We start from the raw sequence: 16,629 nt of genomic DNA, 5'->3' as shown, positions 1-16,629 counted from the left end.
AAACTTTCGAGCTTCGTCGAGCCAATTCAGCCCGGATCCCCTCCGTGCTCAACCCCCTTTTCCCCCGCACAGCTTCCCCATCTCCCGAACCCTTCTCGAGACTTGGGAGGAGGGGCGTTGATACCAGACGGGAATCCGAACCCTGCTGATAGCAAACCACAACATCAGGCTTGGATCTCCACTCACCACTTATCTGCTTTCGCGAAACGTCGCCGAGAGACTACCCAGATTCGACATTGACGTAGCCTTATAAAGTGTCAAGCTAGCCGTCTCTTGAACGTTGGCGTCCCAAAGATGCCCACAAACAGAGTCAGGGTCGTTGAGGGATCCTGTTGGCCCTGTAAAAAACGCCGCATCAAGTGCGACCTGACCAAGCCCCGGTGCAATCGATGCTCCAAGATTGGCGCGGATTGCGACTTCAACGCTCGCCGCCTGAAATGGAGCACGCGGCCCACGATCAAGGCTCCGGCTATCTACCAGATCGCCACCAGAGACGCGCAGCTCGCGTCCTGTCTGGCTTCAGACGAACGGCGCGCCCTGGACTACTTCCACCACCGCCTGTGGCCGCTTTTTACAACGGCCCCGGAACCATGCGCGGCTCCAATCTTACAGGCCCTCGAGCATCGAGTCGTGCTTCTCGCGGCGTGCGTCATTGCGGATGCGCACCGGGTTCTCCAGGACGGGAGAAACAGCCGCAGTCTTCTCCGCATGAAGCGACTCGAGTGTCTCGCCGCCGTCCGCGGAGAGGTCGGCGGGGCTCACATGGTGGATAAGAGTTCACTCATGACCCTGTTGCTCGCTGTGCTCCTACTCTATTTCCACGACGGATACCTTGAGTGCGCTCAGGCATCTGCGTCGACGTCAAGTCACCATGGGGGCGTCAAGGCAATCATCGACAGTCTTGGGGGTATTCTTCCAGTTCTAGAGACGAGTCATGAATCGATCCACATGCTCATCTCCGAGTTCGCATCAACGGATCTCACAACCATCATGCTCAAGGGAGGGAAACCCTCGTTTCCTCATGAAATATGGGATACAATTGAGAAGAGATCCGTTTGGTGGGGAAGAGACATCCTAGGGCGTTCATCTCTTGCCTCAGTTTTCCAGCAAATATCTCGGCTAACAGAGTACCGAGATGCTCTGAACAACAACACCGAACAACTCTCGATGGAGACCATCCGCAAGTTCGATACGGCTTTGTCTCCGATGTATGCCAGGATCACAGACACATGCTCAGATACGGGAGATGCGGATCCGGACTCGGAGGCAAATAACGATTTCACTCTAATTCGTGCCTTTCAGCATACGGCTCTCATCTACATGTATCGAGCCATTTGTGGCCTGTCAGTCTCCCACTCCCTTGTACAACAGCACGTTTTGCCGTGTTTGGAGTGCATCGTTGATATGAAACAGCCGTCTAAGGTGCTCAATTGCGTTATTTTCCCATTGCTCGTTGCCGGTGCGCATGTTCAGTCCCCAAGACACAGAAAAGCGGTTCTGGGTATACTCCATATTATTCGCGATGAGATGCGGTTCGCCAGCTTACACACTGTTTCTGAGGTCTTGTGTGGTGTCTGGAAGGCCGCCCGAGAGGACGTATCTTGGTCAGAAATGTACTCCGAGTTGGCGTCAGATGCCGTCGTGCTATAATTCGACGACAGAGATGCGCTGGTAATAGATTATGTGGCTATGAACTTTCAAATTCCTACACTCAATCCGCTCAAAGCTTGTATCCCAAGTTAACGTGAACTGCCTTCGTCTGTGAGTAAGCAGCGAGGCCAGCTTCTCCCAGTTCACGTCCAATACCGCTTTGCTTGACACCACCGAATGGAACACGGATATCAGAGTCGTTTGAACTGTTGATCCAGACCATTCCAGACTCGAGACGGGCGGCTATGCGATGGCATCGCTCAATGTCGCGTGAGAACAACGCAGCTCCGAGGCCATATGATGTGTTGTTAGCCAGCGCAACCGCCTCTTCCTCCGTCTTGAAGGGTGTGATGGCGACGAAAGGACCGAACACCTCTTCCTGGAAGATTCTCATGTCTTTCTTCACGTCGGAGAAGACGGTTGGCTCAATGAAGAATCCTTTGCCATCGCCAACGTTCTTATGCGGAACACCGCCGGTCACAAGAGTGGCGCCTTCATCCTTGCCGGCCTGGATATAGCCGAGGATCTTCTCATACTGGACCTTCGTGATCTGAGGTCCTTGGAACGTGTCGTCATCGAATGGGTTGCCAACCTTGTTCTCCAGACATATCGCCTTGAATCGTGCAACGTAGTCTTGGTAGACATCTTCTTGAACCAGGATCCTGGAAGTAGAGGTGCAGATTTGGCCTTGGTTGCTCATGATGCCAACATGGCCCCATTTCGCTGCTTGGTCGAGATCAGCGTCGCTGAAGACGACAAGAGGTGACTTTCCGCCGGTCTCTAGCGTGATATTCTTGAGGTTGACGCTCGCAGATTTCATAATCTGTCTTCCGGTTGCGGTGGAGCCGGTAAAGGCGACTTTATCAACATCGGTGTGAGAAACCAGGGCACTACCCGCCTCCCTTCCAAAGCCATTCACAATGTTAATGACGCCTGGAGGGAACCCAGCTTCCTTGATCAAAGTCGCAAAGTATAAGACAGAGAGAGGCGTCTGTTCAGCAGGTTTCAGAACCACTGTGTTGCCACACGCCAGCGCCGGACCGAGCTTCCTAGGAGGTGCGTTAGTTCACCTTTAGTCACTTGAGGAAGCAAATTCACTGACCACGCCGCCATCATGATTGGATAATTCCAAGGGATGATTTGTCCACAAACTCCAATCGGCTGCTTCAATGTATACGCAAACTTCTGAGGGGTTGTCGGAATAGTCTCGCCGTGGATCTTGTCGGCCCAGCCAGCGTAGTAACGTAACGTCGAAATTGTTTCTGCAACATCTTCTCCGAGGGCCACGCCATACGGCTTTCCGCCATTCCACGTCTCGAGCGTGGCGAGAGTCTCTTGATTTGCCTCGACGATGTCGGCGAGCTTGTACATCAACCTGCCTCGGTCCGTAGCAGAGATATCACCCCAGCCCGGGGCATTAAGCGCTGCACGTGCTGCCTTTACGGCCTTGTCAACGTCCTCGGGCGATGCGGCTTCAACTGCGGCGATCTCAGATTCATCACTTCAATGTCATTAGTCTCATGAGAAACAGATGAAAAACAGATGCCTAGGCGAGTCTGAATCGTTATCCTACCTCGGATTGATGGCTGTGATTTTCGATCCTGAGCTTGCCTTAACGAACTCATTATTGATGAAGAGACCGGTAGGCAGGGCGATCTTCGTGCCATTCGGCGCTGTGAGGTCCAATGTAGAAGCTGACATCCTGGACTCTGAGGTATGTGGGCAAGGGAAAGAAAACAAGACTTTTACTTTTGAACAAATCAGCGCAGTGTGTCTTGCCTTAAGTCGAAGACGAGAGGTAGCCCGCCCTCTTATTTATGCAAGCTGTCAATGCACGTCGGACAGACTAGGCAATAAATGGGATCATTGAGTCTCCGCCATCAAAGTGTCCTAGACAAGTGGGGGAGCGGATCTGTGTAATTCTGCAGATCATCAGCAAATAGCTATCAGACGGAGCCACACTGGCGGCTCGGAAATCCTGAAGCAGACAAAAGATGGACAAGATCCCGTCTCATGGCCCTTTGAGCCCACCGAGGTTACGGATCCCTACTTCTCCCCACCTACTCCAAGTTGTGCGGCTTCAATTTCAGCCATCCCAACGCCGTTGAGAGGGGTGCGGGGTTTCCCGCAGGAGCTGTCCGAATTAGGCAACTTTTTTGACCATTGGCGCGGGGTTGTTGAGGTGTAGCTAAAAGGGTGGTCGGATAGCTTGAATTAGATGTCCGGGAAAGTGGAAGCTCAACTCTTTGATTGCTTGGGGTGATTCCAGATTACGGGTACGAAGCATGAGACATTTTGCCCAGTCTCAAGTCGGAACTGGGTATTCGAGACAGGCAACCCACCACTACACCTCAACTTACTTCTAGCTTGGTTGCGACGTTGCGTAGGCCTCAACTTTGGCCCATGCAGCACGACTATTACCACACGAAGGTTTCTCAACCGCCCTGGACGGGCCTGGACGGGGAGCAAACAAACTAAACTTACTTCAGTGCTGCCAATCATAGTTCCGCCAGCAGTGAGCTTGGCTGCGGGTTGCATCACTGCTGCATGCGCAGCCGAGTTTGTGTCAGGATGAACTTGCGTCTTGGCTTGGACCTTCTGCCAGAGTTGTGGAAACTATGGACACTAGGTATCAATGTAAATCCTCAATCACAAGTCGGAGAATTATCAGTAGCTTACGAATACTGAAGTGTTGAACTCTATTTGAGACTTCTAGTATTCTACGGTCTGGCAATGGCCCCTTGAAGCTGGTAACATAAACTTTGGGCTGGCTGCTGCCAAATAACGATTCGTAATAAAGTCAAGGGGTATTACACAATCACATCGGTTTCTTCATAGTCAGAGGCCGTTGAAGGCTACTTATATAATGCTGCTCTCGGTGATTGGTGATGATGCAAATACTGAAATTCACAACATCGAAGTACTCAAAGAAAAAAAGACAAAATCGCTCCAGTATGGATCGTGCCTAGGCAACAAGATTGTGAAAGTTTCCTAGGCATCCCGTATCCGATTTCCTTAGACAGGAATCAACGCCTCGACCTCAATCTCAACATGCATTCCTTCTAGTCCAAGCTTGCCAATCTGCGTACATGTCCAGATAGGTCGATGATTCGGGAACAATTTCTTGAAAGTCGCCGTCATGACGTCGAAACTCGAGTCCATGTCAAGATGATAGGAGCGAATCGCGTAAATGTCTTTGAAGCCGAGACGGGGATGGACAGCTTGGAGAGCTTTAAGCGCATTCTCAAACGCAATGGTGATCTGCTTTTCGAAGTCGGTTGTGATGTTGCCATTCTCGTCCCAGCCGCCCTGACCGGATGTGCGAACGATATTCCCGATCTTTACGGCTTGGGAGTAGTGATATTGCTCCGCATTAGACTCGGTGCCTGGATAATTGAAGAATTGGGCGGAAGCCATGTTGAAGACTGTGGTGAACTGTTCTGGGCTCAACTGATTGTGTTTAGAAGAATTATCAGCAGGCTTGGTAGGAACATATCCCGGGGGCGCACCAGTAGCATTTCTGAGCTACTTATCTACTTGGAGGGCGACCAAGGAAGGTAGCCAAGAGGCTCAAGTAGCCTGCATGCAGTCAGTGCGGGGCTTCAAGCTCGGAGCGGGGGGTCTTTATGTTTAAATAATGCCAAGCTCGTACTGCTCTAGTATTGCATAATATGCCTTCGGGTTGCCCCTTTCAGTTCATCTATCTTACCCATTGATAGAGGGGCCAAGTCAATCAACTTTGAGGGCTAGCTCGAAAGGTATTACACAGCGTAAGCCTCAAGGTGGTCAATTTTGCTACTACATTCGGAAAGATGTTTCTCGTGGAATGGAGGGCACGACTAAACTTTACAGTCCAACATCATAATGACTCAACCTTTCCTGTCCAGAAGTACTCACACAAGTCGGCTGAATCATCACTAGAATATCCTGGGCTTGTATTCGTATGTATGCTCTGCTAAAGTAGAATCCCTGAGACGATGCAATTGATCCACCTCACAAGCAGAATATCATATGCCAGAAAAGGAAGAGTATTTTCTAAACTTTGTCGTCATCGTTGTAATAATACTTCGATGTACTAGAGGTAGAATTGTGATACAAAGCAACATATGCGAGGAATTTCTAGGCGTACTCCGAGACCTATCAAAGTAAACTGCGTTGTATTTGACGCTGGCAAGTATCTGGAAGGAACCGAGTTAAGTTTGGATGTGACTGCAAGGAGCTCCATCACCAAAACACAGTAATTATGGTTGAATTTCGTTTGTTCGCGTTGCATGTGTAGGAAGCGCGAGAAGCATTGCATTAAAGTCATCACGCATGAGACGTGGCTAATTCTCTAAAGAGACTCAGTGTCCGGATAGGCTATGCTTTTCAACCATGTCCCAATAATGAGGCGCTGCAAAACGTCGTAAGGGCTTTCCTATGTACATCATGACCAAACATAGTGCCCAGAATGTTACTCCAAGAACAGCGGTCACTATGAAGGCATCTCGGAGGCCAATACTATTGATCATAGGTACTACAGCGTAGCTGAAAGCGAAGCCTAGGCATGGTTAATTAGAGTGCCGAGAGAAAAGACGACATCAACTTACCCATGGTGTTGCGAATGAGAATAGCCGACACGAATCCCTCACCAGCCAGGTCCTTGAAGCTGTCAAGGATGTATGTGAACGCCATGCTTGTTCCCAGTGGAAGAGTAACAGAGATTAAGGCCAACCCAAGAGCAATACCGACCCAGTGGATATGGTATGAGGCCCCTACGCCGTACAAGATGCAACCGACCGGGTGGGCTATGATAGCCAGGAAGCACAACCAAAGACGATGCTCTGGTTCCATAACACCTCCATGTCGGCGAGCCATCCATACCGACAAGGCATCACTGGCCCAGCTTGATATCAGGCATCCTATCGAGACCCCAATCACCGAAGCAAGGTAAAAAAGACCGATGACGTTCGAACCAAAGTTATATGGTGGGTTGCCGAGGATGAGGGCCAAGGAGCCGCCGACCACGTTGTACCACGAGAGAATCCCCCCAACCAGAATACCCGCGAAGATGACGGAAGGAAATCGAAGGAGGTAAAATGGTAGAAGAGACTGCTTCAGCTGTTTCGGTTTTCGGTCATCTCGATAGCCCCATAGCTTGAACCTAGACCAAAAAGGCTTATCGGATGCTGCCTCGAAGCGGGTCGTCGAAGTGCGTGTCTCGTTGTCAGAGTTGACTGTGGTCAAATCATTTGCGGTTTGAGGTTTTCTGTCATCGGACGGCTCCGTGTCGACCGCGCTCTTGTCGCTATCAAAAACACCCCGTTGCTGATCGGAGATGCCACGGATATCGGTTTGTAGACTGGGCCTGTAGAACATGGTTTCTTCGAAGAAAAGAAAGGTCAAAATGGTTACTGCGCCTCCTATGATGGACATGATGTACTGGATCCAACGCCAACCCAGGTCTTCGGCGATGAAGCCAGTGGCGACTGGACAGAGGAAGGCACCGCACCACAGCGTCCAACTGTAGATTCCCATGTAAAAGCCTCGCTGATGGACGAAATAGAGGTCGTCGATTATGACTTCGATGAGAGTCTCCATTGGCGAAGACACGATGCCGATGATGATGCGGTTCACGAAGAATTCGGCCCGGGACTTGACGTAGGCAGTCCATAGACTGATGAAGGTCATCGAGACCATAGAGTAGAAAAGAGTCGGGCGTCGTCCGTAATTGAGCGCGAAGTTTTGGGTGAGCAGAGTGCCCCAGCCGAGAAAGAGGTACATAAGGCCATTGCCGGTGCTAAGGTCCGCGACGGAGATGCCGGTGTCTGCTTCGATCTGGAGGTAGGCGGGAGACAGGCCGGATATCATGGCAGCACCGAAGAAGCACCATGTCATGACCCAAGAGATGTTGAAGGCCTTGCGCTTTCGCGTCCATGATAGCGGATCATTCGGATCGCTGCTCGGTTGCGGAACAAGAACGATGTTCGTGTGCTCCGAGCCATGCTTCACGTCGAGAACGCCTTGAGTGTCGACTAGCTGCACCGTGCCCGGAACATCGAATGTGATGGTCGTGTTTGTCATGATGGTTGCTGGCACGGCCCATACGGGAGACCATCAAGAGCACCAGAGGCGGCTCGACAATAATATACAATCCGGCCGAAATTCTGCTCTGCCCCTAAGCACTGAAAATTCTACACTACCACCTCATTTCCAGCCGGTTGAAGGCCAACGAGGCGGACTGGTAGACCATCAAACTGATGCATGGACCATCGGGCCCTTTTCCAAACTCTGAGGCCTCATCCATGCCGGCGCTAAACCGTACGAGGGTAAGAGATGGTCAAGGACTGCTAAGCCAACCCCTCGAAGCATGTGTTAGGCGCAGGTTAGCAGGCTGTGAATGCCACCTTTCCAAGCAGTCTTATCAATGCGGTATCTAATTTCTGGAGATTTACTGCCCAAGAAGGCCGTGCACGCGCGAGGATTACTGCGCCCGATGCGACGTGAAGCCAGAAGCTGGCCTCGCGGTGATCCTCTCGCGGGCGTTGAACGTGGGGGAAAATGCCTCCACCGGAACCCGGAGACGCGGTAAGATGCGTGCAGCTTCTTTGGGAGTCTGTGCAGTTATGTCGATAAGATTGTATGTTCTGTGGATTCGATGTGCCTTGGAATAGGTCATAAATATGGATGTCAATGAAATGGTCCAACATGTTTCCGAATTTGGATGTGCCTAGCTCGCCCCGGCTCCCACTCGTAGTGCTTTCGACGCGGGGTTGATAAGGCAGGATGACCCCATGGAAAGGAAGCCAACGTCTGTACTCCTTGCTCTGTCTACCATGCTGTAGTAGGATGGAAATATGTAAATCACCCGATTCTGATAAAGGTGCATAAATTATTTCCCCCGTAATTCGTTCGAGATGATATGTGGCAGAAGTACGAAGAGATTGGCGCAAGATAATAAATCGATTCTACTTGCCAGTGACATGGTAAAGCATCTGCAGAATTGTGGGAGTCGACAAAGCCACCGACAATGGTTGATCTCAGTAGAATAATTGCAACCCCGACCTGAGTCTCTGCACCACTGACATCACACTGATAAAAGGCATAGGTCCATTTGGTATAGTTGATTTCTGTCAGCCTTGGCTTCTGCGATTAGGGTAGGACGACGCCGGCAGCCCTCTATGTAGGTGAGTTACGAGAACTTGCTTCTCCATATTCCACACAATTACCTTATGTACAACAACTCTACTATTATTAAGCACTCAGTACTGATATCCGGACTCTGAAATTTCCCTCCAAGATTGGGATTTTTTTATGGTATCAAACAAGGATATATGGTTTCCAGAGTCTCAATCCACATCAATCACAACCTTCAAAGCACCGTGTTTAGACGCTTCTCCGAAGGTATCATATGCCTTCTCCATGTCGCCAAGCTTGAAGTCTGGGGCTCCTGTCAGTCACGTTCTCATACTTTAGCATGTCACGGTAGTAGAGGTCCTTACGGTGGGTAATTAGTTGCGAGGGCTGCAACTTGCCCGACTGGACAAGTTTCAAAAGCATCGGTGTCGTTGTTGTATCCACAAGTCTAGTCGTAATTGCTGTACATTTGAGTTAGAATGGACGTCCACGCTTCTGATCGTCTTAATAGCCTGATGATTTGAACTCACAAATATTCTTGTCCCACAGATTTTGAAGATGAAGATCAACCTTGGTTCCATGGACTCCCACGTTGGCTAGGACACCGCCAGGTGCGAGCAGGCTCTGGCAGAGATCAAAGGTTGCGGGGATCCCCACCGCTTCAATGACCGAGTCAGCGCCCTTACCCTCAGTCAACTCTTTAACCTTGGTCACAGCATCGGTCCTGGAGCTGTCAATGGTTTCGGTCGCACCAAATTGCCTTGCAACATCAAGTCTCTTCGGATCCATATCGATGGCAATGATTTGAGACGGAGAGTACATCTGAGCCGTAATGATAGCCGCCAGACCGATCGGACCCGAGCCCACAATAGCGACAGTACCGCCTGGCTGGACTTTGCCGTTAAGCACACCACATTCAAGTCCTGTCGGGAAGATATCACTCAACATCACTAGTGAGGAGTCATCGGCGCCATCCGGGATCGGATGGAGACTAGATTCGGCGTGGGGAATACGGACGTATTCGGCTTGGGTACCGTCAATGGTGTTTCCGAGGATCCACCCGCCGGACGTGCAGTGGCTGTACATGCCCCGGCGGCAGTACTCGCACGTCGCGCAGCTGGAAATGCATGAGATGAGAACCCGATCTCCCTCTTTAAATCGTGAAACTGAGGCTCCCGTTGAGTGGATGATGCCCACACCCTCGTGGCCCAATGTCGTGCCTGGTTGGCATGTCGCTACGTCGCCCTTGCGAATGTGGAGGTCTGTTCCGCAGATAGTTGTCTTGGTGACTTTGACGATGACATCGGTTGGTTTTGATATGGTAGGGAGAGGCTTATCCTTCAACGATACTGAGTTGGAGCCGTCGTAGACAAGAGCCTTCATCGTTGAGAGATGTCGCATCAACAATGAGCCGGCGGGGCTCAAATTTGTACGAGTCAAGGCTGGGGAAAAGCAGGTCGCTCGACTCGAGGCCGCTAGTACAGGTAACGCTGACTTTGAAGCTCGAAGCATAGAAGATTTGGCTACTCGTGATATAGCCGCCATGATGGACGATATTTCGTGACTACCAGCGAGGTTATATGATCAAATCAAGGTGAGTCAAATGGCATCTGAAATCAAACAGGCTGTAAGTTCCTCACTAGCAATGGCGGAATTGGATCGTTCCTTGGTAAATATCGAAACCAACAATCCCGAGGATCTGGACTGGGAATTGTCAGATCATATGAGTGACGAGCAGGTTGTGAGCTAATGGGCTGACATTCCGTGATGTCTGGGGCTGATGTGGGGATATTGCCTGCAGAAGAGGGGAAGCACCTGATTCTGAGTCTGTGGTTCGTCTCGGCATGCACGGAAACCAGGACCGACTTCACAGAGAGCCTGTCGGATGCTGGAGTCTTCCCCCGCAATCGGCTAACTGAACACCTTCGTTGATCATGGGGGACGATGTCCCCTTGTTGTCGCGCCGGTGACATGGTACAATATCAGGAGTTGCGGTTCCGCAAAGCCCATGCGGTTCCGCTCTCAGCGAGCAATAACCCTGTTCTCCCCAAAAGAGACAGCTTTCATATATTGTAACATGATCAGCGCACCACAACCTTGGGTTCTTGATAGAGTGCTCCGAAGTTAAGGCCTCCTACATGTCGACTCACAAAGTCGAACTGAAGAGAAGCATCTCAGCTTCGCGGCGATGAGCGGACTAGCTTCTTCGTTATTTCAACCCCGAGGTTCCGGCAGGTTCTACAGCATCAAGAAAGGAGGGCGAAAGATGTCCATTGACAGCAGTTGTCAGTTGCAGACTGGGCTAATAACGCTAAGGTGGTTCACAAAATCTCACTCATAAACATCGAAGAGAGGCCGCAACACCGTTATGGCTAGTGGAAATGTCCACTCAGCATGAGCCAGAGGATTTGATGTGATGCGGCGGCTCATCTGGGTAGGTCCATAGTGAATGCAGGTAGATCGATATTTCTGCTATTCTCGTCTATAACGAGGCCGAAAAGTCTATCCAATATTGCAGAATTCTACGCCTTCATGCTCACAGCTCACTTGCGAGGAGCTGCCTTTGTGAGCCATTCCCGGACTCTCTCTGATGCAAGACGAGGAACGCCCTCGTACTTCTTGTCTTCGTATGTCGCGTCGATTTCTTTAGCCAGGCGCTGAGCCTTGGCAATAGTGATTCTCTTCGCGTTAGTCCAGTGTGTTGTCGAAACAAAGTCATCTGCGTCGTTGAGTAGGATTTGCCGCTTCTGGCGCAACTTAGCGTCGTCGGTCTTCTCGCCAGCGCATAGTGCGCAGCTACATTCGAAGCCCCACGTCGTCATAAGAGCCTTCTGTCTCGCCTCGTAGTTGCTCGACTCGTCGTAGCTGTGGAAGATTTCCTCGCCCTTGGCGATATGTCGAAGCGCACGAAGAACCATCAGGTCGCCGACGTAGTCCTTCTTGGCGTTGGCGATGCATGAGTGATTGATGTACGCTGCCCAGACCCAGAGACCCGTGCTTGCGTTCCTGGCGCCCTCTTCTCCGTACTGGCCGCCGGGTCCAAAGGCGTTGCGACAGACAATGTCGTGGATCCGGAAGACGTCGACTACTGGGCCTTCTGGCGTCTCGGACGCAGCCTTGACCTCGCCCTGATAATCCCCGTAGAGATCTAGCACTTTTGCGATCTGGGAAGGATTCCTTAGGAGCTTCTGCGAGATGGCCTTGGTCAAGCCGACGGGCGCCACCCTAATCTTGTCATCGCGGATATCGTAAGTCATCGCGGTCAAAACCTCACTCTCGTGGCCCCAGACAACGCAGAAAGCCTTCTCGACCATAACAATCTCCCCAGCAGCAATGTCGCAGGTCGCAAATAAGCCACGGCCTCGTCCCTTGCTGTCCTTGACCTCAGTCTTGGCTGTGAAGGTCGCCGCATCGGCCCGCGGTGAGACTCTAGTCAGTTTGGCCCTAATCTTTTGTAGGTCATACGACCCCTTTTCCTGTTCGCGAAGTCGTATATCCACCATGCGCAGATAGACGGCAGCGCCTCTCTCCGCGGGCGCGAGTTCGTGGGCCTTCTCAAAGTACTTCTTGGCCTCTTCGAACTGGCCAAGGTTATAAGCGCCGCTACCAGCGCGGAAGTAGGCTTTGCTGTCGAGTTCCTTGGACTTTTGGTCGTCGGCCCCAATGAGAGAAGCTTTAGCGTCGGCGATGGCTTCGTCTTGTCGGTCCATAAGGAGATGTGCATGAGCTCGGTTCCGCGCAATGTCTCGTGCGATATCAGGGTTCGTTTTCTGAACAGGCCCTTGCCTGGCAACCTTGATTCCTTGAGTGTAGCTTGTCCGAGTGAGAGGGAGGTCCTTCTTCTGTAGTGCCGCGTTTCCCTTATCCTTACACTTCCTTGCGATTTCATCCCCTTTAGTTCCATCTTCGATCTCGGTTAAGCTGCCTTTCACGATCTCCTCATTGATAATGACGAGGTCAGAGGGGTGATCGATCCGAAGTGTAGCCTCGCCCTCTTCCGTCAGAGTAAAATACGGCTCCTTGATTATGAAACGCCGTGCCGACTCAAGGGTATCTTCGCCATCTGTCGTCTTATGCAACACCATCTCCAAGCGCTCAGTCTCCTTCTCCTTCTCGTCTTGAACGACAGTCCATGAGCGAACAGCAAGCGCCACCACAGGACAGCGCCTCGCACGCTGCACTGTCAAAGAACGACCACGGTGATGTGTCTCTATTGTGAGTTCCGAAAACGACATAGGCTTTAACTCCTCCAAAGATGCGGTGCTTGGTGGGTATGCCTGTCCAACACCAAGTGCTGGGATTGTGTCCTCTTGACCTTGACCACTCATTTGACCCATGTCCATCATGAGAGAGGTTCCCGTCGCTTGGCTAACGGTAGCGTGAGCATCCCGAAACTCTCTGGCGTTGCCCTTTTGCGTTGAGCATTTCTTTTGTGTTTCTTGCACGGTGGTCCGAATGCGCTGAGCCTCTTCCTCGGTCAGCAAGACCGTATTTCCACCGTTTTGGTGCGCCATTTCGGAGGAGTGCTGGCGTCACAAAATTCTGCCGTTGATGCTACTGTGATATGTAGCGGATCAGATAGTACGGGATAGCCGCAAAGATTGCCTTATGCTCTTACTTGTCAGGGATGGAACAACTAGACTTGCCGAGGTCAAGAAGGTCACGAAGCAAGATCCAGTTCTGTGTGCAGTTGTTCCGAGCAAGCTTTAGGGTTCGATCTGCGTGACAAAATTTACGCATGTCGCCTCCGCGATTGTTCCCACCAAAAAACTCAGAAACTAGTTCGTTCGCCCAATGGTTTGGTATTTCCACAGACTTCTCCCGCGTCATGCTGCCCACCCACACCCCACCATCCACAATACCATGAACTGGGATGTCCTGAATTCAGTTGGAGCAGTAATTAACAGAATGACCGCAACACAGATGGCATGCGATTGATTACTCACGTCTTTTAGGTAGAGCCCCCCCCCCCCTTATTTTTTCTTCTTTTTTTCTCTTTTTTTTTCTAAAAAAACACAACTATGCCGAGGGAGACGACCTCGAGACTTGAAGTTCCCCTTGAGAAAGATATCTGGGTCATTCTTGGTCCTTGGCAACATGCCCTGACTGCTGTAAGCGCTTTTCAAGGCGTTCCCACGGGTGCTCATACCCTTCTACAGATCCACAACTCCTGCACCAATATGCCCGACATCAGGATTGATTCTTTCCGCGATGCGAGTATATTACTCGCAAGTTGGAAGAATCGAATCGCAAAACAACAGATGTTCAATTCTTCCGTATGTCAAGTGCCAGATAGGTAAATGCGCTCGTCGGTTTACGTTGTGGCGATTCAGCGCGGTTGGCATAGTGCCTGTGATCTACGCCTCTTCCTCCTCATCAGAGGGCTTCTGCCCGCAAACTACACGACTACCAACCCAGAACCGTCAGTGAAAAGACATGCCAGGGAAAAGGTCAGCTCGGTGTAACTCACAGGTCAGATAAGGCATGGAAAACACCCGACTTCAACTCTTTCCTAACCTCTTGAATTTGCGCTAGAGCTTCCTCTCTAGTCCGCTCGAGAACACCACACATCAGCTTCATTGAGAAGGCCTCTAGACCCTCCAGTTTTTGCGCCAAGTTGAGCAGACCAACCTCTTTGTAGTGAGGGTCCTTGGGCTAAGGCCCGATGGGGGTCTTGAACTTTTGGTGGAAGACGCTTTGGAAGCCGGCATCTACCACCCAGCCCTTCACCTTTGGGGTGGGATTGGGATCGCGGCCAATGCTCTCCAGAGTCCTCACCAAGGTCTTGTTCCAGCCCCAACTAGCGTGCTTAGCGGTGTGTCTACCGTCGTCAGAATAGTATTCGCAGATCATCTTCTGAAACTCGGCCCATCCTCCTGGGTTGAGGTGGCTAATCTCATCCAAACGTCAGCGACTTCCTAGGACATGGAGTTGCAAGGTTGTGAGCAAGAGCCGGATATTTGTACTGACTCATAGAGTTCCTTCACCAGCTTTGGCCAGTCGAGGATCGAGCCGGCCATGTATCGGCATATGATGTAATCGTACTTTTGCTCATCTCAAGGACTTTCAACGTCGTTGACTTCAAATCGAACATTGGGAGGGGCCCTAAAGCTGCGTCATTAGAATGCCGTCCTGAAACCGAGATCAAGGATGCAAACAGAATGAGCCAGGGAGACCTACCAGCTTGGCTGTATAGCGCTTAGGTCGTTACCGATGACTTCCGCGTCCGTGAAAATGTCACCAATCTCAGCAGCCGCTGTGAATAATTTGTTCAGCCATTTTGTACATCATGAGATATGATCCCGTCTCACATAAGCCAGTCCCAGTCCCGATATCAAGAATTTTGCGCACTTTGGACTTGTCGAGAGGCGCTAGATAAAGCTTCGATCCAATCGCCTTGACCATCAACCCGTGACACATGTCAAGGCGTTCCGTCTCAGCTAAAGGTACGATTAAAAAGCGTCAGCGGTCGATGAGCCATATCGCAATATAGTTGAGTTTTTTTATACATCATCGGTCGGTGCAAAGTACGCTAGTAACTATAGTCACATAGTTCCGGTGCGAACTCCGGTGTTGTCACGAAACAGGAATGGTATCAGCACTTGTCAAGCACCTTTCTACGTGCTTTCTCACGTGGATATCACATTCTCTTAGTATATAGACTGCTCTCAAGTGCTCTTCTAGATGGGTTGCTTCAAACCACTTTAACCCACTTCATATGCCCATTGCTACGTGCCATAACTCGTGACAGGTGTCAACTCAAATTCACTCGTCAATCATCGTTCTCTAGAGAAACGTAACGATAACAACCTAAACAGATGCAACTTCAACTGCGACCTTCTTTCTGTCATCAATAATCCAAGTATTGATGTCTCATTTACAATCATCATCCAATGGATGGGCAAAGTGATCTTGATCATGGCCTTGATTAAAGCAGCCTCCTAGTTCCAAGTACCTGATCTGGCCGACGATCACTTCGATAATTCCCGGTCACCTTCACTGTAATCGCTAACCTGGTGAAACCCGGAAACGATAGATTTTTTCTTAAAATCCAAGGTGAAAGCGTTCGAGTGTCAATTTAAAAGTGTAACTTCCGGTAATCTGCACGATGTGCAAATTACTCGGTATCCGCGAGAGCCAGCTCTAGACTTCAAGGCTTGTAACGTGGATATCAGCACCCCCCAAATTTTCATGTCATTCCCCTTGATTGCATTAACTTCAAAATTCATCACTTGCGGGGCTCTTAGGCCGATGGCATGTGACACCGTAGTCGAATTTGACCCATGATGCTTTAATGCTGACCACCATAAATCTGCGGCGACATATTATATCGTAGTCAGAGTCAGCGCTTGCCATGTCGCTGGTTATTCTTCTAGGCCTGTTCACTTTACGGTCATGACGAGCATACGCTGTGACGGGTTCCAACTCAAAGTCGACTTTTCTCCAAGATTGGGACTTTGGTAACCCATGTCAGCAAACGGCGGAATTGGCTCGAAGGTCTCGGTACCATAGCTTATGCAGGTACCGGCACAGCTCCGCTTAAATTTGAACCCCTGGCATGAGAGAATTGAGGCCGATCCTCACAGTCTAAGCCAAAATCAGCTGCCAATCCAATTCAAGCCCTTTTTTCTCTGTGTGACACAGCTTGTGACACTCACTGAGGCTTTACCTCTAAGGTAAGGGGGGAAACACGAGCGACACAGTATTATTCAAGACATTGGCTGTCTGACAACTTACTCTGCCATCGCCCGAGATGAGAGTACAATGCCACATACTTATGTGTTCAGCCCCCAGAATCTCCTCGTGATCCTCCTCACCGCCCGAATGCCGAGTGAACGCTGTTTTGTTGGCTGGTAGCCTAGG

At 50.6% G+C, this 16,629-nt stretch overlaps 7 protein-coding genes across 7 annotated transcripts; 1 reads left to right on the top strand and 6 right to left on the bottom strand.

Annotated features, from left to right (window-relative positions):
* Positions 1-294: 294 nt before the first annotated feature.
* BDP55DRAFT_691749 (fungal-specific transcription factor domain-containing protein) lies at positions 295-1,650 on the top strand (the record flags this gene model as incomplete). Its single annotated transcript, XM_060577021.1, has 1 exon — positions 295-1,650. One exon carries the CDS (start codon positions 295-297, stop codon positions 1,648-1,650), a length of 1,356 nt encoding a protein of 451 aa, XP_060433360.1.
* A 70-nt stretch (positions 1,651-1,720) lies between these two features.
* Positions 1,721-3,351, bottom strand: BDP55DRAFT_628962 (aldehyde dehydrogenase; the record flags this gene model as incomplete). The annotated part of the gene is made up of 3 exons (XM_060571961.1): positions 1,721-2,699; positions 2,753-3,151; positions 3,224-3,351. The coding sequence occupies 3 exons, from the start codon at positions 3,349-3,351 to the stop codon at positions 1,721-1,723; spliced, it is 1,506 nt and encodes a 501-aa protein (XP_060433359.1).
* Positions 3,352-4,488: 1,137 nt separating this feature from the next.
* Positions 4,489-5,216, bottom strand: BDP55DRAFT_653763 (endoribonuclease L-PSP). Its single transcript, XM_060574216.1, has one exon. It carries the CDS (start codon positions 5,065-5,067, stop codon positions 4,666-4,668), a length of 402 nt encoding a protein of 133 aa, XP_060433358.1. The 5' UTR covers positions 5,068-5,216; the 3' UTR covers positions 4,489-4,665.
* Positions 5,217-5,954: 738 nt separating this feature from the next.
* BDP55DRAFT_604889 (major facilitator superfamily domain-containing protein) lies at positions 5,955-8,032 on the bottom strand. The gene is made up of 2 exons (XM_060571095.1): positions 6,240-8,032; positions 5,955-6,190 (listed from the first exon to the last, which is right to left on the bottom strand). The coding sequence occupies exons 1-2, from the start codon at positions 7,711-7,713 to the stop codon at positions 5,994-5,996; spliced, it is 1,671 nt and encodes a 556-aa protein (XP_060433357.1). The 5' UTR covers positions 7,714-8,032; the 3' UTR covers positions 5,955-5,993.
* Positions 8,033-8,738: 706 nt separating this feature from the next.
* BDP55DRAFT_653758 (alcohol dehydrogenase GroES domain-containing protein) lies at positions 8,739-10,683 on the bottom strand. Its single transcript, XM_060574215.1, has 3 exons — positions 9,297-10,683; positions 9,132-9,227; positions 8,739-9,070 (listed from the first exon to the last, which is right to left on the bottom strand). Exons 1-3 carry the CDS (start codon positions 10,309-10,311, stop codon positions 8,979-8,981), a joined length of 1,203 nt encoding a protein of 400 aa, XP_060433356.1. The 5' UTR covers positions 10,312-10,683; the 3' UTR covers positions 8,739-8,978.
* Positions 10,684-11,223: 540 nt separating this feature from the next.
* On the bottom strand, positions 11,224-13,626 carry BDP55DRAFT_653756 (tetratricopeptide). Its single transcript, XM_060574214.1, has one exon. The coding sequence runs from the start codon at positions 13,278-13,280 to the stop codon at positions 11,310-11,312; it is 1,971 nt and encodes a 656-aa protein (XP_060433355.1). The 5' UTR covers positions 13,281-13,626; the 3' UTR covers positions 11,224-11,309.
* Positions 13,627-13,785: 159 nt separating this feature from the next.
* On the bottom strand, positions 13,786-16,539 carry BDP55DRAFT_702157 (S-adenosyl-L-methionine-dependent methyltransferase; the record flags this gene model as incomplete). The annotated part of the gene is made up of 9 exons (XM_060577940.1): positions 13,786-14,172; positions 14,237-14,421; positions 14,461-14,656; positions 14,737-14,816; positions 14,838-14,871; positions 14,947-15,022; positions 15,078-15,206; positions 16,175-16,319; positions 16,504-16,539. 9 exons carry the CDS (start codon positions 16,537-16,539, stop codon positions 14,124-14,126), a joined length of 930 nt encoding a protein of 309 aa, XP_060433354.1. The 3' UTR covers positions 13,786-14,123.
* Positions 16,540-16,629: the final 90 nt, after the last annotated feature.

This window comes from Colletotrichum godetiae, assembly GCF_030913485.1.
Source record: "Colletotrichum godetiae strain CBS 193.32 chromosome Unknown BDP55scaffold_8, whole genome shotgun sequence".
Classification (NCBI taxonomy): Eukaryota; Fungi; Ascomycota; class Sordariomycetes; order Glomerellales; family Glomerellaceae; genus Colletotrichum; species Colletotrichum godetiae.
Note: the sequence above shows the minus strand (reverse complement) of the source record. Positions and strands in the feature narration are given on the sequence as shown.